Source organism: Megascapheus bottae, chromosome 15 (assembly GCF_031878675.1).
Source record: "Megascapheus bottae isolate mThoBot1 chromosome 15, mThoBot2.hap1, whole genome shotgun sequence".
Classification (NCBI taxonomy): domain Eukaryota; kingdom Metazoa; phylum Chordata; class Mammalia; order Rodentia; family Geomyidae; genus Megascapheus; species Megascapheus bottae.
Genome location: NC_143523.1, coordinates 54,918,271 through 54,942,090, shown reverse-complemented (window position 1 = coordinate 54,942,090; position 23,820 = coordinate 54,918,271). Strand labels below are relative to the sequence as shown.

At 53.1% G+C, this 23,820-nt stretch overlaps 1 protein-coding gene across 2 annotated transcripts in view; it reads left to right on the top strand.

The window, feature by feature from the left end:
* Positions 1 to 1,076: 1,076 nt before the first annotated feature.
* Grid1 (glutamate ionotropic receptor delta type subunit 1) overlaps positions 1,077 to 23,820 on the top strand; it is a 705,187-nt gene continuing 682,443 nt past the window's right edge. For both annotated transcript variants that reach the window (XM_090346710.1, XM_090346711.1), the window contains exons 1-2: positions 1,077 to 1,263; positions 3,393 to 3,548. In XM_090346710.1, coding sequence (XP_090202836.1) covers positions 1,185 to 1,263; positions 3,393 to 3,548 — 235 coding nt within the window. In that variant the 5' untranslated portion in view covers positions 1,077 to 1,184. The remainder of the gene's footprint in view (positions 1,264 to 3,392; positions 3,549 to 23,820) is intronic.

Below are 23,820 nucleotides of genomic sequence, written 5' to 3'. Positions count from 1 at the left end.
CGAGGAGGCCGTGCCCCGGGCCGGCGTTCCCTCCCAGGTTCGATCCCGCAGCCGCGGCCGGCGGGGAGCTGGGTTCCCGCGGCTGGCAGGGTCGGCGTCTGGAGCGCGGGCCGCTTGGAAGGCTCCTCACGTCCAGGAGCCGCGGTCACGGCTGCGCCGGCTTCCGGCCATGAATTGGGCTTCAGAGTCCGAGCCTCCGGTGCTGCTCCGGGCGGTGCGCGCCGCCCGGGGGCGGGGGATGGGCGCCCGCCCGGCTCTGCGCGGCCTGCGCGGGTTCGAGCCCGGCGTCCGCGCCCCGTAACCCGGTGCCTAGCTCAGCGACCGCCCCTCCCCGTCGCCCCTCCGCCGCTCTCCGGGCTGCCCGGGTCCGGGGGCGGGGTCCGGAGCGGCCGGCCCCAGCCGGGGCACGGCTCCAGGTGCTCGGCGACCGAGGTCAGCCATCGCGCGAGGGCGCCCCACGGCCCCCCGAGGGCTGTCGGTGTGGCCGCGCCGCCTCGTCTCTCCCCTGCCCGGGGCGAGCCGGGGAAGGCCCAGCCGGCATCGCCGCGTCGGGGCGCCCCGCAGCCCGGGCGGGTGTCCGCCGCCGGGCCGGCCTCCGAGCGCCCCCCGGGCCGGGAGCGCGGAGCACCCGGCGCCCCCTCCGACTCCCGAGCGGACGAGCGGCGCGCGGCGAGGCTGAGGCTCCGCAGTCACGTGGTCGGGAGGAGGGCGGAGGGGAGGGAGGCGGGCGGGGAGGGGAGGGGGAGCGGCGAGGGGGAGGGGGGAGGGGAGGGGGCGTCCTCCGCAGTTCGCTCCTCGCCGGGGCTCAGACGCACAGCCAGCCCGGAGCCGCCGCGCCGGCCCGGCCGCCGCCGCCTCAGCCGCCCCCAGAGCCGCGGGAAGCGCCGCCGCCGCCGCCGCGGGCCGCCCCCGCCGCGCCGGCCTGGACCCGGGCTGCCAGCGCCGCCGCAACCGCCACCGGAGCCGGCGCGGGAGCCGGATCGCGCGGAGCGGGGCTGGGCTGGGCTGGGGCGGGCTCCGGGCGCAGGGGCGGGCGCGCGGGGGGGCGGGGGGAAGACGCACGGGCGGGCTCGGCTCTCCCGGGGAGCGGCCCCGGGACTGCACCGGGACCGGCGCCTACCCGCTCCGCGCTGCCCCTCGGCCTCGCCCCGGGCCCGGGCGGATGAGCGGTGCGCCCGGGGGACATGGAAGCGCTGACGCTGTGGCTTCTCCCTTGGATATGCCAGTGGGTTACGGTGCGGGCCGACTCCATCATCCACATCGGTGAGCTCGGGGATGGGGTGGTGGGGGGGGTGGCCGGGCCGTGGCTGGGCGGGGGCCCCCAAAAGAGCAGCGGGGCGGGGGGCGGGGGAGGGCTGCCCGGCGTCCAAACTTGGCGGTTCTCTGGCTGCGGGGCTCGGCAGGCGGCGTTCTCTCGGAGGGCCTCGCCGCGCCGCCCCGCGGAGGAGCCGTGCGCGGGGCCGCCCCGCGCTCCCGGGGGGCCCCCCGCTCCGCTTCCCGGGGCTCCGGTCTCCGCGCGGGGCCCCGCGGCCTCTGCCTGCACTTAGGGCCTCGGCTGCAGGCAACGCGGGGATGGCCGCGTGTCCCCGGCGGGCCGTCGGCGGGCTGGGCCCTTGGGCGCAGCTTGGAGCAGCAGCGCGGCGGGCGGGCGGCGGGGGGCGGTTAGGAGGCGGCAGGGCCGGGAGGGGAAGCGGTGGGGGGGGGCTCCCCAAGTTGTCAGGGCAAGATCAAAGAGGCCGGCCGGGAAACCGTGTGTGAGTGTGGATGGGTGGTGTCAGCGTGTCCCCGTGTGTGCACCCGGCACGGTGTCGGTGTCACTGCGAGAGGGCGTTGGGGTGTGTGGGCCACCGGAGCTGTCAGCCTGTTAGAGTGGACACAGTGCCTGCCTCTTTCCCTGCCGTGTGTGTGTGTGTGTGTGTGTGTGTGTGTGTGTGTGTGTGTGTGTGTGTGGTTGTGGTGACTGCAGCCCCCATCCTGGACGGTCTCAGAGTTTCTCTCGTGGTCTAAGTCTTGGGGGCCACGTAGGGATCTGGGTGGTGGGGTTGGGGGGACGGAGCGTGGCTTGCGGGCTGGAGAGGCGTGGGACGGAGAAGCCCGGGAGGGGAAGACTGGAGGGAGGGGCGCGCCAGGTGGTGGGGAGGGGGGTAGGAGTTGGGAGCTGCCTGGTTGGGGTTCCAGGAAGTTGGGGCCAGGTGGAGGAGCTGGCCGCGGTCGCTTTGGGGGAGCCCTCTCCGCAGTCGCCTTTCCGGAAGTTGGGGAAGACCGGCGTGGAGAAACTGGGGGGTGGGGAGGTGTGAGAAGGCCGGGAGGACGCGACCCGCGGAGGCCATGTGGGGGGGCCCGGGCCAGGCTGGGAGAGCTGCAACGCCCCCCCCACCCCCGAGGGCGCAGGGCCCACCGTGCTGCTTCCCGCCCCGGAGCGGGCGCGGTGCTCGCGGTCGGCATTGCGGCTCCGGGTGTAGCGAGGATCGGAGGAGCCGGGGCCCTCCTGCGCCTACCCAGCGCTCAGCGTCGTGAAGGGAGGAATCACCGGGTCAAGCCCTAGGACCCTGGCGACCCGGGGCTCGGGGTGGTGGAGTGAGGACTCCGTGGCTGCCCAGGCTGCCTGCAGGGGGCCGATGTGGGGACTAGCGCAGGGTGCACCGCGGGAAGCTGAGCTCGGGTCCGAGGTCCGAGGGCGCTCGGGAGGAGCTGTCCGCGCCTCTAGAAGGCCCCTTCAAAGCCGCTCCTTCTGGGACTCTCGAACCAGCTAGATGGGAAGGCGGAGGGAGGGCTCTGGGAGACCGGCTCTCCACCCTGGACGTGCACACGGGAGGGGGGATGGCAGGGAAGGAGAGCAGGAACGCGAGCCCCTGGCTCCAGGCCCAGCAGCTCCACGGCCATGACAGGTCCTAAGCCTAAGGAAGGACCTCCATGTGGACAGGGGACCCAGCTGTGAACCTGCCTGCGCCCAGCTCCACACAGCAGCGGACAGGACAGGCAGAAAGGAGTCATCATTCCACTTGGGGGGCAGTGGAGTGATTGGGACAGGGGACACTGCCCACCCAGAGAACTTTTTGGCTCTTGGGGCGAGAACCATTTGGGTGCGGAGTGAGGCCACCCTAGGGTGTCTCTGGCCCCTGTGGCGCGCACGGCTGGGACAGGTGCTGTTCTGGTTGTGAGAACGTGTGTGACCCGGCGACAGCGTGGGCATGTCAGCTGCGCGCTGGTGTGTTTGGGGAGAGGCTGTCTTGTTGAAGTTATGCTAGTTAAGCTACCCCGTGAAAAGAGAATTCTAGCCCAGTCTCCACCACTTGGCCGCCAGTGGTCCCATCAGTGCCCCGACCCAAGGGCCAGCGCAAGATGGGGAAGGTTCTTCTCCAGGCCTGGTCCTGACTCCTCCTCTCCTCCAGGTGCCATCTTCGAGGAGAACGCAGCCAAGGACGACAGGGTGTTCCAGCTGGCGGTATCGGACCTGAGCCTCAACGATGACATCCTGCAGAGCGAGAAGATCACCTATTCCATCAAGGTCATCGAGGCCAACAACCCGTTCCAGGCTGTGCAGGAAGGTGAGTGGCCGCCGTGCCACTGGCTCACCAGGCCACGGATCGGGAGGCGGCACAGCCTTGGGCAATGACTGCCAGGGTCCTGTGAGAGACTCGGGTGTGCAAGACGCTCCTCCCCCTCTCGGGGGAGGGGGTGAGCGAACTACCCCGTTCAGCTGCAGGATCCCCTGGGGTCGGGGCGGGAAGCCGGTGCTGCGTGCCGCCAGCTGCGCCCCTGCCTAGGCAGTGCGCGCCTCCCCGCTGGCACGGTGCGTGCGTGTGTGCGCCCTGCGCGGGTCGCGCAAGCGTGTGGCGCCCGGCTGTCTTTGTTTCTCGCGTGTTTGCGGGTGGGTGTGTTTGTGGGAGGGCGTGTTTGAGTGTCAGGGACCTGAGTCGCGGGCATCTTCTCCCATCACAGTGCACTGGGGTCTCTCTCCGGTGCCCAGTGCCGGCTGATGCCTAGTGTCCAGAGCCCCGCTTTCGGCGCCGTTTTGCTCCTCCTGATACCTCACGGCCGCCTCTTTCCCGGTGCTTCTCCGGATTTGGAGCCGCGGGTTTCTTGGTGGCAGCCCGCGTGGCTGGTGGAGACGTCGCCGCCTAGGCCGGAGGTGGGCGCTGTTTGCCCAGAAAAAGATCAGAGCTGGGCCAGGTTGGGCTGCTGGGGAAATACAAGGCCGCTCCTGGGCTGCCGGCATTTGCAGTTGTTGCCTGCAGTTGGCTCCAAGGCAGGGGCAACAAGTGTGCCTTGAGGGTTCACTTTCTCTCCTCCCTTAGCCTTTCCCTCCCTTCTCATCTCCCCAGACCCTGCCTAGACCGAAGGCTTCTCCTGATCCTGACTCCTTGCCTGGCCTGGAATCCTTTTCCTCCCTTTTGCCTAGTTCCCTACAACAGGAGTTCCACTCTGATCAGGCCCAGGACCTTCCACTGCAGTGTCCAATGCTGCAGGCCCTGAACACGAGATTTCCCTGCAAGTGGAGCTGTCCCAGGTGAGGGAGTCAGAGTGTTGGCTGAAGCAGCAATGCAGCAGGGTCCCCCTCTGCTGCTCTATGTTGATTGTCAGTCTGTGGGTTCCTGCAAGGGTCTTCACATGGGTCTGCTGTTCTTGGCTACAGCGAAGGAGGGAGAGGTGCCAGCTGCTTGAGAAGGGGTTGCCGAGTTCCCAGCCCTGGAGGTCTAAGCATGTTTGGAAGTGCTTGTACAAATCTGAATTCCCAGTGTTGGCTGGGGGAGGTGTGGAATTGAGCAAGGCTGGTGTGGTCCTCAGTAAGTGGTGTTTCCAGCTGCATCAGGTGTCTCAACTAATGTCAATGTCTGGACCAGGAAAAGGAGCTCTTCTTTGGTGCGTGGTTAGGTCCCAGTAGCAGACCCTGTGTCCAGATGGCCTTCTGCCTCTGGACCCATTGTGTGTGCTTACCTCAATCCCTTGTGGGGCTCAGACTGGATGGGGGTCGCTACCAGATGGGAATAAATAGCTGCGTTGCCATTGCCTGTTTCTATTGACTCTACTTTAGTGGTCAGTATCCGTGCTCATATATTTTGCCCTGGAATGAAGCCCATTGCTAGCCATCAGCCGTTCCCTGGAGACTGAGGATGATGGTCCCTCCTGGGTTATGATGCCAGGCAGACAACACGTAGGTGAACTGGGCGGCTGGTCCTTTGCAGAGCTCGTTACTACTAGAAGGAGCAGCTTCAGTTGATTTTGCTGTTTGGGAGTGAAAAAAAAATATCGTAGCGTTGTAAACATGCTTGTTGTTTTTGTCTTCTTTTCCAAGAGACTAAATCCACATTTTAGTGTTTAGCAGTCGTCAATTACTAGAATAACTGAAATAACACCTTAAAAAAACCCATAGTTATGGGCTATTCAACCTTCAAGCCCCAAGTGCAGATTTGACCTGGTAATCAAGGTTCCAGCCAGGAACCTTTCCCAGTTGACATCTTGCTTTTCTGGGCCTCGTCATTTTCTGTAGAAACAACTGGAAACGTCTCAGTCTCCAAAGATGGCAGGCTGGCATAGTATCAGGAGGGTGGGGAAGGAGTGTTTATTGCACATCTGGAATGAGGGACTTAGGTACTCAAGGCTGTCAGTGTCTAGGTAGAGGTGTGTGCTGCTGGTTCTATTCACCTTGTGAGCTGAACAGGAAGAAATCCATCTGTGACTTTGATAGCCCTTGGATGATAATGAGTGATGTGAGAAGCCACTCCGAGGAGGGTCTCAGAGAAGAGCAGAACAACGCTCCCAGTCTTCTTTCTCTTTGCCTGTAGTTTGGGTGATCAGACCATCACTGATGGTCTGATGCTTATCCATCCTGGGACTTTAGCCTCGCTTGGTGACTGCTTACTTACTTCTCTTGATCTTTGAAGAGGCCACGGGTGGGGGCCAGGGATGGAGAGCAGAGATACACTGGAGCTCAGGCTCTGTCACAGATAGGGCAGGTTTCCTGTGACCTCGCAGGGGCCTTGGGGTTGGAGTGAGGCTGTTCTGTTTGGATCGGAACTGGATTTGAGAGGATCTACCTGGGGAAGCTTCACTTCTGTTTCCAGATCCGTTCAAAGGGAGTCATTGCAGTAGCTGCCTCCTGGGATTCTTGGGCAGATGAAATGAGAAGAGACATGTATAAATTGTCTGCATAGGGCCTGTGGTAGGTATTCAGAAAACCCCAAGTCCCTCAGCTCCCTGACCCAGTGACGGCTCTTCCATGTCTGCTTCTCTCAAGGCTGTTGATATTAGCAACTCCGTTGTTTCTTAAGCTGGTGAATTTCTTGAGCAAGGACCCTAACTGACCTTTCCATTTTTAGCTTTTACTTTTTCCCCCCAATTATAAAAGAAATGCATTGCTACAATGAGTTGCTATAAAATAATACTAAAAAAGAGGCCAATGTATGCTCATTATGTAAAACATGGAAGGTGCAAGAAAGTGACTAGGAGCGGAACAAAACTGCTTTGAATTCCACCACCGTGGATATTTCTTTCTAGTGTGTGTGTGCGTGCGCGTGTGTATGTGTGTGTGTGTGTTGGGGCTTGAATTCAGGACCTACATGCTGTCCTTGATCTTTTTTGCTCAAGGCTAGAGTCTACCACTTGAGCCATAGCTCTACTTCTGGTTTTTTGGTGGTTCACTGGAGAAAAGAGTCTCATGGACTTTTCTTTCCTGGGCAGGCTTTGAACTTCAATCCTCACATCTCAGCTTCCTGAATAGGTTAGATTATCAGTGTGAGCCACCAATACTTGGCTCCTTCTATTTGTTTTTCCTGCCTTCTACTTTAGGAAGGCTAAGGCTTCATTCTGCCTACTTCTATATCCTGCCTTTTTATCTATGGTATCAGCTTCTGTTGAAACCATTGTGAACCATTTGTAAATATTACTTCTAGTGGTTGCATTTATTTTCCAATGTTTAAAAAAAAAAGGTAAGAAATGGAACCATGTTTGCTGAGATATGCAGAATTAAATATGCCTGAAGAAAACAAGAAATGAAGTTGTTAAGATGTGTACTTATAATTTTCTCAGGCTAGATCCATACATGCCTTTTGCAATCATTACTTTTAGGAAAGGTAGATGGTCAATTTCTGTACAAGAATAGATCACATTTGCCAAAGCATGTTCTTGATGAGGGGCTAAAAGATCAAGAAAAAAATAACACAGGTCATTTAAAACTCCTAAGTCTTGTACCTTTAATGGAGATGGGGAAGTTGCTTTTAACAATCAGTATGAAATTTTCTCTTCTGGATATGAGAAAAGATACTGATTCGTTAAATAAAAAAAATCATATTGTTTGAAAGTACCCGCTCAAGTAGAAGATTATATAAATGCATAAAAGAACTGGCTGAGCCGGATTCTTCTCTCTTCAGAATTATCTTTTACTGTGAGTAAAACGAGTTATTGGATATGCTGTAAATATATCTGTCATGTTGTGGAAGGAGGGCAATTTAAGGAAGAGGCAGGGAAAAGGAATGTATTGGGAAGCAATGTTTCCTAGGTACCATAAGCTCAAAAGTGTTTTAAGAAGTCTTGGGGTGTGGGTTGGTGGTAGACTGCTTGTAATACATAAGGCCCCTGTTCCATCCCAGTACCATTAAAAAAAAAAAAAGGAGGTAAAGATGACCAAATCTGTATTCTTGTTGACAAAGTGAAAAGATGGAGGTAAAAAGCCAAGCTGAACCACAGCAAGCTTGACCTCCATTTCTACATGTCTCAGTCAGAGGGTCTCCTTTCCAGACCTCCATTGTATTCTACATTCACTCAGTCTTTGGTTCACTGAGGTCATACCCTTGTAGTCCTGCTGGCCACCTTGCCAAGACACTGTCAGGGGCTCTGAGTGATGGCTGTGTCATTGCAAAGGTGCTGCCATGTTCACTACCGTCTTTCCATTCACTCAGCGGTATTAATTTTCTTCTGGCACTGAAATAATGATTTCTCCAATCTAGTTGTTAGAACAATAGGAACATATTATCTTACAGTTCTGAGCCTGACCTGGTTCTCAGTGGGGTTAAGATCCAGGTGTGGCTGGGGTGCTGGTGGCTCAGGACTGTTATTCTAGCTTCTCAGGAGGCTGAGGTCTGAGGATCACAGTTCAAAGCCAGCTGAGGCAGGACCATCTGTGCGATTTTTTTTTTTTGTAGGTTGTGAGTCTTGAACTCTGGGCCTGGGCACTGTCCCTGAGCTCTTCAGCTCAAGGTTACTCCCCTACCCCTTGATCCCAGTGCCACTTGCGGTTTTCTGGTAGTTAATTGGAGATAAGAGTCTCATGGACTTTAGTGCGTGGGCTACCTTTGAACCACGATCCTCAGATCTCAGCCTCCTCAGTAGCTAGGATTACAGGTGTGAGGCACTGGTGCCTGGCTCATCTGTGAGATGGTTATTTCCAGTTACCCACCAGAAAGCTGGAAATGGAGCTGTGGCTCAATTGGTTGAGCACTGTCCTTGAGCACAAAAGCTCACAGACAGTGCCCAGGGCCTAAGGTCAAGTTCAGGAGTGGGACACGTGCCAGCACACACGTGTGCTGTGCACACCCCCCCCCCCACAGGTGTGGGTAGGGATGATTCATGGAGACCCCAGCAGAACCTGATGCTTCTTGAGCCCCAGTCTTCTCCCTCCATCCCTTTTTATGCTGTTAAATTGCAAGCTAGGGTCTTGCTTTATGGCCAGGCTGGCCTGAGCTGTCATCTTCCTGGTGGCGCTTCTTACTGTGCTAAGCCCTTCCCCTGTAGCTGAGATAACAGGTGTGAACCACTGTGCCCAGCCCTTGGCTGAGATGCAGTTTTGTGACTTTTTTTTTCTTTCCGGGCTTCCCCTATCTTTATCTCTCAATTAGATAGGGTTACACATTTGAGCTACTATGCCTGGCCTCAACTCTCAATTTTAAGGTTAGCTGACTTATAAATTTAATTCTATCATGCATCTTAATTTTCCTTTGTCACACAGCCCCACTTCTGGGGACTAGGATGTAGATGCTTTTCTGGGTCATTACTCAAATAACCATGCCAACACCGGTGTATGTGCAGTGTGGCCTGGGCAAGTTGTTAGTCTCCTCTTTCTTTCCTCTCTTCTGCATGGTCTGCTGGGCTCCTGCTTATGCAATTGCAGCATCCTCTAGTCTTAGCCAGATGGGTTAGAGCCATGTGGGGGTGCCTGACTATGTTTCCTTTCTACAAAGGAACTGCTGTGCAATTATCATACCATAGGCCTGGGGGGGGCACATCACATTTTTATTTGTATTCTTGCCATTTCCTTCCCTGGGCTTAGATGTTGCTTGTGTATATGGATGTTCTTGGAGGAATATGCAACTGGAAGAATCAACGTGAAAATTTAGGGTGCCACACAGAGACCAGATTCCTTTTCTGCCCGGATTCTTCAGATCTACCCATTCTGTGCTCCAGTCTTCTGCCCTGTCCACCCAGGGCCTGGTTGGAGTCAGTCTTGCTTTGATGCCCTGTGCAGAGCATTACTCTTCTTGGTCCCACAGGGGTTGCTGCTGCTGCAGCTGATTGTGCTTCAAGTCTGGAGATGGCTTGGCTTTGCACAAGGTTGTACTACAGATAGTCTTGCTGATACCAGGACTATCTAATCCTGGATTCTCCAGGAGCCCATGGCTTAGTGAAGGGACAGCTACAGTCTTCCTTCAGTATGCTTCCAGGCTTTGGGATTCTCCTTCCTTCCAGGGTTACCCCAGTCTGTGTGCATATGTATACGCCCTTCAGATGTGCACACAAACATGTATATATGCATGTGAGTATACCTCCCTTCTCTTTTTATGCATGTACTCTTGCTCAACCCATCTACTTGTGTTTTGGGGTCTCCCTCCAGTTTCTCTCTTGCCCTGGCTTTGTCCCCTGACTGGGAAGTGAGGCCTATCTCCCTGGCATTTGGCAGATTGACCCCTTATGCCAGGTGAGTGTGTCTGTGGAGGTCTTTATTTCAATGTTGTGGTGAGCTGCTGCCAGCCCATCCCAGGGGGCCCTGAACACCACATTGTGACAACATGTTGGGACATTTTCCCAAGTTCTCTATCCACATTCTTAGAGTTGCCAGATTGAGATGCTAGTTTTCATCAGCTGTCCTGCCTCTGCCCTTAGCCTTTCACTCCTGTTAGGGTTTTGTGTCTTGAATTTTTCCATAAGCTCATGTGTTAAAGCTTTGGATCCAGTCTGTGGTGCCCTTAGGAGGTGGCGGACCCTTTTATTTATTTTTACTTTTTATTATTTTTTTGGTTGTGGGGCTTGAACTCAGGGCCTGGCACTGTCCCTGAACCTCTTTGTGCTCAAGACTAGGGCTCTACCACTTTGAGCCACAGTGCCACTTCTGGTTTTTGAGTGGTTTATTGGAGATAAGTGTCTCATGGGGACTTTTCTGCCCAGACTGGATTCTCAGGTCTCATCCTCCTGAGTAGCTAGGATTACAGATGTGAGCCATTGGTGCCTGTCATGGTGGGCCCTTTCAGAGGTGGTGCCTAGATGCTGTGAGTTTGGCCTAGTGGTGGAGTGCTTGCCTAGCATATGCAAAGACTTGGGTTTGATTTCTCCGTACCACATACATAGAAAAAGCTGGAAATAATGCTGTGGCTCAAGTGGTAGAGCTCTAGCCATGAGAAAGCCCAAGGACAGTGTTCAGGCACTAAGTTCAAGCCCCAGGACTAGGAAAAAAAAAAAGAGGTGGTGCCTGGTGAGAGAGCTTTAGGTCATTGAGGGTATGTCCTTGGAGGGAAAATGGGATCCCAGCCCTCTGATGTGGTGGGAAGCCTTTTCCGTTTTACCAGTCAGTGTTAACTAAGTGATGCTGAAGTAACAATCCTCAAATCTCAGTGGATTCATTTAAGAGCAAGTCATTTCTTGCTCAAGCGATTCATCTACCAGGAGTGTGGATCTTGGTGGTGACTCTGCTGGGTCTTTTGCCAGTTGCTGGGCCAGACAGAAAGAGAGCTGTTTGGAGGAGTAGTGCTAGCCTGGATCTGAACTGTATCACTTCTGTTCTCACTTGCTGGCCACAGTGCCTCCTGTGGCTCCAGCTAGTTACCAGATACCCAGGAAGCACAGCAGTGTTTTGGGCCTGGACGGGAGGATGAAACATTTGCTGAATAACACAGTGCCTACTTCTAGTTCATGTCAAAACAGTTCCGTGTCTTCCTTGGTGATTCATTAAAACAGTAGCAACCAAGGAATGAAATATAAAAAAATACACATTGTAGTTATTGTATATTGGTTGGGTTGAATTCATTTCTTTCACCGATTCCCTTTGTACTTGCATTTGCTTATTCTTTCTCCAGGGGTTCTGGGGAGCCCTGTGTGCATGGAAGCCAGGAAGCCTGCGTCCCCAGCCCCACACGCCCATCTGTCTTTTCTTCCATGTCTCCCAGACTTGTGTTCCTTGAGCCTGGAGTGTGAGATGTCCTAAGCAACGGTGAGGGTGGGAGGGTGGGGTGATGAGGAAATGAGATGAACTTGGGAGATGTTGGCCTGAGGATATATAATTACTTCTGATAAGAATAAATGCACTGGGTGAGGTGGCTCACGCCTGTAATCCGAGCTACTCAGGAGGCGGAGATCTGAAGATCTGAGGATCGAGGTTCAAAGCCAACCCAAACACTAAAGCACATGAGACTCTTATCTTCAGTTAACCCTAGAAAATGGGAAGTGGGACTGCCCTGCTGTTCTAGGGTAGGGCGGTAGCCTTGAGCTGAAGAGCTCAGGGACAGTGTCCACGCCCAGAGTTCAAGCCCATGACACCCCCCCCCCAAAAAAAGAATAAGTACAGGATATCCACTGCAAAGGTGCTAACAGCTAAAGATAATACAGCATATTTTTTTTGGAAATTCTAGCAGAGTAGATACTAAGTGTTTTTACTACAAAAATGTGAATCCTGTGAGGCTGCATCTATTGACTCGCTAGCTTTAACTATTGTGCATAATAAATGGATGCAATGCGTGCGCCTGAACTCAGGGCCTCTTGGACTCAGGGCCTGTCCTTAGAGCTCCTAACCTTTTGTGTTCAAGCCTAGCATTCACCCACTTGAGTCACAGTTCCATTTCTGGCTTTTTGGTGGTTAACTGGAGATAAGAATTTCATGGACTTTTCCTACCTGAGTTGTTGTTGAACCACAATCCTCAGATCTCAGCCTCCTAAGAAGCTAGGATTACATGTGTGAGCCACTGGTTTCTGGAAATACATGCAATTTTCTATATCAATAAAATACATTTTACAAAGAGAAGGAAAGTTTGGGGCCAGGCTAACCAATGACTCCACACCTTTGACCTACCTGCCCTTCCTCTAGCCTTGTCTTTCCTTCCAGATGGCTGGGCCTTTTCTGGACAGTTAGTTGTCTTGGGCTATGGAGACACGCGTGTCCTGGCTGTGGCTGGCTTGTGGCATTGTGGCAGCTCTTCCTTTGGGGTGCTGATCTCTCTGATAAGCAATGGCCAGGAAGGCAGCTGGAGTCTATCCAATATCCCATCCTGCTGGTTCTCTGACCCTTGAATTGGCCTTGAACAGCCAGTTTCCTAGCCAGTGGTTGTGAGTTGGGAGAGAAGGGTCCAGGGTGGTTGGGGTGGGGAAGCTGGTTCCCCTTTGCCTGTTTTGGGGTCCACGCTGTGGTAGGGCAGGCTTCCAGGGACTGAAGCAGATGGTCCTTAGGGCTGTTGCACCTCCTCCTCCAGCTCCAGTGGGTGGCTCCCAAGTCCTGTCAGTTGTCATCTTGAGAATGATCTTTCATGGCCTCAGCCATCCAGTTTTTCTAGTCTCCTCCCTCTGGCTTTTGCCAGACACCACAGCTGTATCTTCCTTGTTCTCAGCTCATGCTCAGCCTCACCCTTTCTACTCTCCCACCCCAGAAAAGATGGCCATCTGTGAGCTGGGGAGATAGGGGCACAGAAGTCTTGTTGCTGTCCCTCAGGCAGACTGGGACTTATTCCCTCCTGCTGTGACTACAGGAAGCTGATCTGTATCCTGTCATCTCAGTGAGGATGACAGCCAGGGGTGGTTGAAGAGATGAACTAAAATGATGGACCAATGACCAGCCTTGTAGGGTGTCCTGTCATCAGCCTCAGAAGGTCCCAGGGGGCTCTGGTCCCTCCTCCCCATCCTGCCCCTGCTGGACTCCCATAGCCTCTGCTTTACCTCGGGCAGCTGAGGCTTGTGACTCTGAGCTGGGTGTCTCCAGAGAGCAGGGGAGGAGGTTGATACTAGAGACATGGCTCATATGGAGGCTGCTCTGAGCCATCTGTGCAGGACAGAGTTCTGGGTAGCTGTGGCAATCGCTGCATGTTGTTTTAATCTCAAAGCAGCCTTGCCAGAATTCAGAGTAGCCAGAATTCAGCCAGCCTGGCCTAGGTTCTGCCCCCCTTACTCCTGGCCCCACCCAGACCAGACCATATTTGGTGGACAGGAGTTTGAATGCTGAGTATTCTGGTCTGACTATAAAGTGTCTCCTCCCTCTTCCTTGCAAGCTCTTGGCTCTTGTAGGTAGGTGTGTGTGTGTGTGTGTGTGTGTGTGTGTGTGTGTGTGTGTGTGTGTGTTGGGGAGAAGTGGTTGCTAGTTGATGGTTTGTGAAATGACTGGATTCTGTGGGCTCTGACCTTATCAGAGCAGGAATCCCTGATGGATTCATATGATAGTTTTGGGGAGTAAGAGGTGAGGCCAGGTTAGAGAAAGGAAGTCACTGAATGGTCCCTGTCCCTTTCCCTTCTGTCCACAGTGGGCTGCTATGTGCTCTGCTTCACCACTCACAATCCCAGAAGCAGTGGAGCCAAGTGACTGTGGAGTAAAACCACTGGGACAGTGAGCCAAGAATGAGTCTTCCCTCTCCCGGGTTTTCTTGGGTGCCTTGGGATGGCAGCCCTGGGGCTGGTTAGCTGTGTGGTCTTAAAAAAAGAAATCACTGAATCTCAGTTTCCCCTCTGTGAAGGGGGCACAGCATACACAGCTGCACTTGGCTCCCATGGTGTCCCCTCCTGTTCCATGCACAAGTGGACACAATGCAGTTGGCACCGCTCCTGGACTGAACCGGAGACAGCCTGCTGTCTCACCTGAGTACCCAGATGTGTGGGAGCAGGGAGGGGCTCTGAGATCTGACCTGAGCTCTCGCTGGTGTTTGACACAGATGTTGAAGTGGCTCTGACCTGGCTTGGCTCTGTCAAGGTCTAGTGTCATCCTCCCTGTCATGGCACTGCCTGTCGTGTGTGGTTCCTTCTCAGTCTTGGGTGTCTCTAATCTTCCTTCCCTATGGGCTGCTAGGACACTGCCTTCACTCTTCTCTCCCACTGGACTCTGACACACCAGACAAGCCAGTGCGTGGCCTCCAAGTCCTTAAAGATGATACTCTCCATATCACAGAGCCCCACGTGGAGCTGACTCTGGGGCGGCTGAGTTCTGTGCAAGATCCGGAGGCTCAAAGCTCTCAAGGCTGAGGTGCAGCACATGGCCTGTGTGCTGAGTTAGAGGTGCCCAAGGCCTTTGTTCCCCAGGGACAGACAGCCTGGGTGAACCCACTCTAGGAGGAGACAGGGTTGAAGAGGTGGGACTCTACAGAAGGGCTAGACAGCCTATGGAATCTAGACAATACTTTCCTGTGCACATGTGTATGTGCACACGCAGATGCATACCCAAGCATGCATGTGCAAAAATCATTGTGCGTTCACACGCACGGGGCTGAGTACACATTCATACGTGCATATATGCACAACTGCACATATGCATACATTTAGGTGTATAACATGCACACACATGCATGTGCATGTTGCAAACATGTGCATGCAGCGTTCTTGTATAATACACATGAGTATATATTCATGTGTGTGCCCATGTGCAGATATTGACGTGTGTGCATGTATGTGTGCAGACACACACGCACACAAGAGGATGTGGAGATTTTCATGCTGCCGGCACATTCAGTAGAGAAGCTCAGCAGCCCAGCTGCTGTGGGCTGCTCTGAGCCCCTTACTCTTTTTAAAAAAAAATTATTTTTACAGTTACATAAGGTAGGTCACGAGTACATTTCCTTTTTGACAATGTCACCCCAAGTTTTCCCTCCTGTCTCCACCCACAAGTTATAGAGTTCCTTTTCTACATAGTATCCAGTGAGTGCCACCGCTGCTGTATTTTTGTCCCCACTTACCTACGAAACAACAGAAAAATGCACAAACAAGACAAAAAGGAATAAAAAAACCACCTCTCGTTTCCATTTCCTGGAGTTCATTTCAATAACTCTGATTTTATATGATCAGAGGCACAGAGGCATTGCACTTTTGTGTTCCTCAAATCGACACCTTTTTACAGGGAGCGAGTCTGCCTCTGAGGACAGGAGCCTGGCTGAGCGCAACTCCTCGCAGGCCACACCTTTCAGCATTGCTCAATTGTGCATTAGCCTCCCAGTGTATAAACTGGGTAGGGGGATATTTGTTCAATTTGTGTCTAGTGAGTGCTACCATTGCGTTTGTTAGCCCCTTCCTCTGTATCTTCCTCTTCAACCTCTTACTTCAGCTGTGGCGTCCCCAGGGTCCTGCCGGGCATACAGGTCAGCAAGTGTCACAGAGCTCCAATGTCCAGATATGGAAGGGCTTCAGAAGGCCAAGACTGGGCCAGGAAAGGCCAGAGGTACAATGAGTAGATGTTTGCTTTCTCACATCCAATTCTTGAAGCCCTAGCTCTGTACTCAGTAGAGCCTTGGAGATAAAGTGTAAATGAATTTAGAGGAGGTGGCCCCTGGGATGGGATTAGTGACCTGTAAGGAAAAACACTGGAGTGAGCAGTCCACTTGTCTCACTCCCGTGTGGAGACTGGATCAGAACTGGAAACTTGGCCTTCAGGCGGAGAATGCATTCAGGCTGCTTAAATCACCTGGTCTGTGGCATTTTGTGATAGCAATGGCTGATGAAGGCATGAGGGGAGAAGCCGTGGGATCCCTGGCCTGAGACTGGCCCTGCCTCTGCCCTGCCACTCAGAACCTCAAAGCCTGAAGGTCCAGACGATGAAGGACCACTGAGGATGGTGGATCTTATCTCTGACCTACTTTCTGCCGATCGGCGATTGTGTCTACCACACAGTCTGCACTGTTTACAGGCAGGACCTATGACCCTTGGTAGTGTGCAGGCCGGTGACCTCTCACCCCGTTCTCTTTTGTATATATGTCTTTTGTCACTGCCCTTCCAACACAGTGTCCTTGAGGTCCCCATCATGGGATTCAGTTTTTCAGCGCCAGCTTTCTCATGTGAAACGCAGACAGTCATGCTTCTGTGAAAAGGTCATCTTAGAGATCAGCTAAAGCTCCCGGCCACTGACTGTATAGCTGATCAGGAAGCCTGAATAGACAGACATGAGTTCTCGGCCCTGCTTACTGCTGTCACTCTGGGTTTGCAGGGAAAGAGGGCTGTACTAGATGACTCACCTGGCTGTGGTTGGCTATTTGGGTGCAGGTGTGAGCTGTCTACTGCCTCCTTTAATGTCCAGCTTGGTCAGCTTCACTTCTGTCTTGCAGAAGCTGGCTGTCCTTCCTGGTCTCCAGCCAGCTCCCAAAAGCACCTCTGTTGCTTTCCTTGACTATGATGTCCTGGGGCCGGCAGGTGAGGTGAGGGGTAGGGGGAGTTCACCCTCTTTCCAGCCTGCTCTGTGGGAGTCCCTGATCGGCAGCCTCAGAGGGCCACAGGGTTGCATCAGTGAGGATTCTGAACATCCCACTAAGCCAGGGCGTCTCTGCAGCCAGCGGGTCCTGGGCGGTGCCACTAGGAATCTTCAGTGAGATCACAGGATGTCGTCCTTCATCCTAGGAGCCTCCTGGTGTATCTGCGAGGGTGGCTAGGAGCTGGCTCTATATCTCACCAGGAAAGGCATTCACTCTTTGGCAGGCATCTCGTGTGGGCCTTGTAAGAGGCAGAGCTGTCTATTGACACTCTACGTGAAGGTCCAGGACTGCATGTGCAGGGGCAAGGCGTAGCATGAGCATCGAGCCTCACAGGGAACTACCCAGAGAGCCAGGGGGAGCGTGGAATGCCTAGGGAAGTAAAGTGGCAGTGCGGCCAGGACGCCCTCATGCCTGCTCAGCCTCCTGCTCTGCACACAGCCCTCCCTCCATCCCTGGCTTTGCCCAGCTCTCTCATTTCCTTTTGCATCACCCCAGCTCTGGGCTGGATTTCTGAGATTATTTCCTCATTGCTCCACATCTCTGCCCTCCCCTCCAGGCTGCTGTCTATACAACAGCCAGATTATCCTTGAGTGTGGAGTGGGGAATCAATCTAATTTCCTGTCCACCTGCTGAAAGCCTTCCATGGCCCCACACTGTATGTATTAAGAATAAAATTCAGATTCCTTGGCTGGGTCTGCAAGCACCTTGACAAAACCTAACCATATCTGCATCCCTTTTGCTATGCCTCACATGACTTCACAGCTCTGGCCCCATTGGTCTTTTTCCTGCTCCTCCAAGAGATAAAGCACACACCTTCCCCAGGACCTTTGCACATAAGATCCCTACCACATAGGAGGCCTTTTGCACGGGGGACTCCTTTGCAGCCTTCAACTGTGCCTCAGAGAGGCCTCACTGGTTCCAAGTAGGGCTCCTGTTGTCCATCCTTCCTCCATCTCCCTTCCTCTTTTTTTTTTCCCCCTTCCCTTCCTGTTCCCCTCTCCCTACCCCTTCTTCCCTTCCCTGTCCCCTTTCCTTTCTTGTATTGGGTCTGAATTCATGCTGGCTAGCCAAGCAATGTACCATTTGAGTTTCACCTTAAGATCCTTTTGCTTTTATTTATTTGATAGGATCTTGCAGCCTTTGCCAGGGCTGGCCTTGAACCTCCATCCTCCTGTGCGGCTCCCTGTGAATCTCTATGAAAGCTTTCTTTTCCTTTTTTGCATGCTTCCTCACATTCAGTGAGGAATTTGTGAGGAGCTTTGGGGCAGGTGCTGCCTCTTCTCTGTGTGTCTCAGTGACCTGCCTGCTTGCATGGACACATCTGGGTCCCTTGGTGTCTTGCTGACATCTGCATATGGCCAAGTCTCTGAGGCTGCTGGGCCTTTGAGTAGCACCTGTTCTTGGCCTGGTCCCAGCTGTCCCCACTTTAGATCCTGCCCCATCCCAGTCTAGTTGACACTGTCTTCAGGACACTGTCCCTGGCAAGTCCTCCTCTCCTGGGCTGGGCCACTTTGTTGCTGGCATGTTGTCTACCCTGCTGTATTTCAGCCAGTGACTGGCTCCAGCAGTAATTACAGGCCTGTGAACCCCACATCCTAGAACTCGCATATGTCTACAGTCCCTGGTGCCTATATGGATAGATGGGGTTGTTTCTTGAGTGACTGTCTGGCCGTATCTGTAGTGTGTGTGCACGCAGGCCCATGTGCACTGTGCTGTGCACATGTGTGTGACTTGATACCTGCAGATGGGTCAAGAAAACCCCAGTGAGGAGATGTAGAGGTCATCTCCCCAGACCCATTTTCCCTGGGGAGCCTGGGCTGGGCGGGGGGGGGGTGCTGCCTTTCATGGCCCATGAGGACATTGTTGCTCATCTGTGCATTTGTTGGAACCCCAGAACATCTCCCAGGAAAACCTGCTCTGGATCTGAAATTGTCCTCTGTACCGGGAACACTAGCTCTGACGGTGGTAGAAAGCCACATGGTAGCCTAGGTGAAACAGGAGTATTTGTGAGGTCATAGAATGGCAAAAGCTAAAGGTGGTGAGCTTCAGGAATGGCCACATCCAGGGGCTGTAATGGCATCTCGTAGATTCTACCTTCTTCACACCCCTTGGGCCCTGCTGTCCTTAGGTGGGGGACAATTACAACTCATAGTCACCAAGGACCCAATTTCTAGCCATCTTTTCCCTACTGCTCAGATCTTGCTGGTTCTTAAGATACATATATATGAAATATAATATATAAATATACTATATAACATATATAATATGTATAAATGTTGTGCTGGTCTTGGAGCTTGAAGTCAGGACCTAGGCACTGTCCCTTGGCTTTTTTGCTCGAGGCTGGTGCTCTACCACTTAAATCATAGCTCTACATTCTCTCTCTCTCTCTCTCTCCCTCTTTCTCTGTCTCTCTGTCTGTCTGTCTGTCTTTCTCTGGTTGGTTGTGGGGGTTGAACTCAGGGCCTGGGCTTTGCTCCTGAGATTTTCTGCTTAAGGCTAGCATTAAGCACCCCTTTGAGCCACAATTCCACTTCTGGGTTTCTGATGGTTAATTGAAGATAAGATCTCATAGACTTTTTTTTTTTTGTTGTCTTCTAACCATGATCCTCAGATCGGAGCCTCTGGAGTAGTTAGGATTACAAGTGTGAACTGCCAATGCCTGGCTGCTTTCTCCTTTTTGCTGGTTAACTGGAGGTAAAAGTCTCATGGACAGGCCAGGAGTTTGGCCTAGTGGTATAGTACACTTGCCTAGCATGCATGAAGACCCGGGTTTGATTCCTTGGTACCACATACATTAGAAAAAGCTGGACGTGGTGCTGTGGCTCAAGTGGTAGAGCTCTAGCCTTGAGAAATCAAGGTTGGTGCTTAGACCTGGAGTTCAAACCTTGGGACTGGAAAAATAAAAGTCTCATGGACTTTTCTGCCTGGGCTGGCTTTGAACTGGGATCCTCAGATCTCAGCCTCCTGAGGTAGTAGGATTACAGGCCTATTGCAAGGGGATATCTCCCTGCCTGTGAACACATCACTGAATGAACAATGCACAGATCCTCTACACAGGGGAGACAGCTCTCTACCTTGCCTAGTCTTCTTAAAAACTCATCTGAGGTTTAACGAGTGGCTGGCCTTCAGGAGAGGTTGTACTTGCCAGGCATAGGTAGGCCCTGACGAGCAGCTCTCCAAGCTCAGGGGCCAAGAAGTGTGAGACTTCTATGCTATCTGTATGGTGTGGCCAGGCTGGGACGGCAGCTTTCAGCCAGGCAGAGCCCACTCTCCAAGGCAGGCCCTCCTGGTTATCTGTCATGTGTCCTTCAGCTACTGAACTGTGTGCCCTGGGCAGCCAACCAATAGCTAAGACAGTGTCCTGTGGCAGAAGAGAAGGAAGCTGGCTAGAGTCAGTGGGAGTATACTAACCTATCCCATTCCAGCCCATGCTCAGCCAGGCCAATCAGGGGACATTTCCTGGAAGAAATGAATCTTGGGCCAAGACATAAATGAGGAAGGAATGATGGCCAGGTGAGAAAGGGAGGAGGCAGAACCTCAAAAGGGTGCGTGCGTGTGTGTGTGTGTGTGTGTGTGTGTGTGTGTGTGTGTGTGTGTGTAAGCTAAAGCAAAGGCTCACAGGTGGGAATTGAGGCTCTTTGGTGACAGCCAGCTGTTCACAGATGCTGAGAGAGCAGGAGGATATGCCCACAGCCCAGTGAGGTCTATAGGTCGCTTAGAGCTTCCTCTTTGTGGACCTGGCAGAAGGGGCCCAGGCTCTGGGGCTGAGCCGCTCAGGTAGCAGTGGGTGCAGACATGCTGTGTGCCATAGAGGGGATGTTTTAACCCAGATTTATATGCTTAGAGTTGTGAGGGGTGGGGACCCATGGGCACAGTTGGCCAGGGCTGCCTCTATAGGTCTCTGTGTACTGGGCCTGCGGCAAGAGGCTTTGGGCTTTCTGCAGAGCTGTGGCCATCCCTTTTGGCTTGTTTCCCTCTCCATGCCCACATGCCTGGCATCTAGGGGAGAAGGGAGGGGACAGGTTGCCTGGCTATCTTGAGAATGCCACTTGACCACCCCGATTGAAGATCTGGTCTCAGAGCCTCAAATTTGCCCAAAGCTTACTTCTCTCTTTTGTGCCCTGCTCAGCTAGATTATTCTTAGGGGTCACTTTACCTCGTGCACTGTGGAGAGAGTACTGGCACCTGCGTTTCTTAGGACATTGTAGCTCGAAGCTTCTTTCTATCCAAATGGCCTGCACCAGAGCAGGCTGCCATATGGCTGATGGTCTTAACAGCGAGGATGGGAGGTGTGAATCAATACCAGTCCTAGCTGCTTAATGGCGTGGGCAACTGAGGCTTGTTCCTCCTGTAGCCCTGCTGGGAGCCACAAACAGTGCATGGATTATGCATCTGGGCAAAGACAGAAGGGATAGTCACTCCTCTGTCCACTTGCTACTGGCTTGAAGGTCCCTTACCACCATCCCTCCTCTCCACGGTTGTCTCAGCAGAGCGGGTCCTGATGAGCAAAAGGCGGGGATCTGCTTTATAATCTCCTGGCCACAGGTGGCCACCACGGAACAGGTAGAAATTTGCGCTGAGAGAATATGACACGGACCACAAAAATTGTTATGAGTCCTCAACTGTTCAAGACTTAAGAAAATCTGACAGTGGGCTCTTGGGAGCTGGGATGAGGTCTTTCTGGTGTGTAGAAATCATATCCTTCAAGTGTGCTTTAGGCCAAAGAGAGGCTGGTGTGGGAGAGGCTCCCCTCTCCATACTGTGGCTTTGCTAGACTCGGGGCTATGCTGAGTTTCTCTCAACTGAGCCTCAATTTGGGGCACGTATAGATCTGGGTGAGGAAGATAGGGGAGCAGAAAGTGATCATTGATCTAGATAAGGCTCCAGATGGGCTGAGTCCCTCCTTTGCTTCTCATTGGCTGTGAGATTCAGTGCATATTCAGTGCTTTTGAGCCTCGGCTTCCTTATCTCTAACATACCCACATCTACTTAGAAGATTTTGAGAGTCTGAGGAATGGTATATATCCAGCACATGCATACAGCATGGGTCCCAGGGATTGATTATATATACTGGCCACTATAGTGGGCATATGTGGCAGTGTAATGCAGGCCTCAGCCTTGGGGAGTCAGACAAGCGCTAGTGCTCAGGATCCACAGAGAGAGGCGGCACAAAGCCTGGGTCAGGCCCAGCACTGATATGAACAGTCTTGTGAGTGGTACTGATGAGCAGCCAGGACCAGCCAATCAATGACAGCGCAGCCAAGACCAGCCAACCAATGGAAACACTGTCAGGACCAGCCAACTGATGGAAGCTCAACCAGGACCAGCCAATGGACACAGTGCCATCAGGACCAGCCAATCAATCGCAGCCCTTCATGCTAGAAATGGGATACTGAAGGCTCTGCTGGTACCTGGTCTCCTCTCCTGGCTCCCAGGAGGTGCTTAGCTAATGGGACTGCTAGTGCTGTTCATTTCCTTCATACTCTTCTACCCTACAAGGTAGGGTTCCAGGCTGGACCAAGATGTGCCATTTGGTCAGATGGTCCTGCTCTGGGGGGGGGTCTTCTCTTTTACCACGTGACCCACAGGGCTCTGCGAGTGAGTGGAGGGAGGACAGGAGAAGTCAAACATCACTAACTCCAAGACTGGGGCTCGAGAACGACCCCCCTTCCACACTGGCTGTTACAGGACATTTGGCTCAGGGGCCTTGACCACGGTCACTACCCTGTGCACCCAGCCAAGCTCTGAGCTGGTGATGGCTTATGTGCTCAATAAGGAGTGTTTTATCTCATCAGTGGCACTGAACAGTGGAGATGAAATGTGCTTGTTCTAAGTCATAATTTAACAGTAACTTAAAAAAACAACTGAAGATATTGGTTTTCTTTCCATTAGTGAGATGGTGGCAGTAAAGCCCACCGTCTTCTTTTTATAATCGGATTTAAATTGTTTTAATTATACAGACCATGTTCTCCCAGTAACATACCATCTCCGTGAGTTAATGGTCTTTGAAATCTTCTTTTGTTCTATAGACTGTAGATACAATTTTTTTTTGCTTAATGATTTATTTTATATAGAGGAGTCCAGAAAATTCACTGTATTAGGGTGAGTTAGCAGTTTCTGTTACGTTAGATGAAGGCAAATGAGTGTCTGCAGAAACCTTACCCTGAAGTTCTGGATAGAGTTCTGAGTATGTTATCTCCAAAACATGTGTTTAAGGGCCCGGGTGAGAATGTTTATGTTGCACAAGGCTGCTGGGTTGATCATTCAGTGGGGATCCTTTAGGAAGGGAAGGGTCATTCATTCATTCATTCATTTTCTGAGTGCTGACCCTGACCCTGAACTTGGGTATGCATGTTCCTAACAAACTTGTGTTTTCTCGAGGAACAAACATTTACACACATGACTTAGAAATAGGACTTTTTTTTTTCCATTTTTTTTCTTTTTGCCAGTCCTGGGGCTTGAACTCAGGGCCTGAGCTCTGTCCTTGGACAATTTTTGCTCAAGTCTAGCACTCTGTTACTTGAGCCACAGAGTCACTTTCGACTTTTTCTGTGTATGTGGTTCCGGGGAATAGAACTTAGGGCTTTGTGCATGCTAGGCAAGCACGCTACCGCTAGGCCATGCTCCCAGCTCAGAAATAAGACCTTTATGGTGGTCAGTGCTTCCAGTGCTTCAGTTGGGCTAGGACAGCGTGACAGGGTGTTGGTCATTCCACCATAGGGCCAGGTCGGTGCAGGGTAGGGGGCAGGGAATTAGTGTCTCCGGACGCTTGGAGGGCCCCAAGCTTCCTGGAGGATAGGAAGCACCTCAGTAAGCCCCTTCCTTAGGATCGTTCTCTCCTTTCCCTCTACACAGACCTGTGGCCTCACTTCACTTGGCTGAGGTGAAACTACTGTCCCTGGCTGTCCTGCTTGCTGCAGGAGTCTAGATGACCTCTGGTAGATGGAGCAGTCCCAGTCAAGCCAACAGAGTTAACAAAGAAGGCTCCTGGCCATGGGGCAAGGCCCCAGTGAGTCTGTGTGTTGAGCATGGACATCTGTCTTGACTTCTGCCCTGAGGCTGAGAAGCCTCTTAGGGAGGTGGACTGCGATCCTGGTGGCCTTTTGTGAGATGTGGTCCAGCCTGCTTTCTGCTGCTGTTTCATGCACAGTGGAGGCTCTAGGTCTGCTGCCAAAGAACTAAGTTGTGTAGA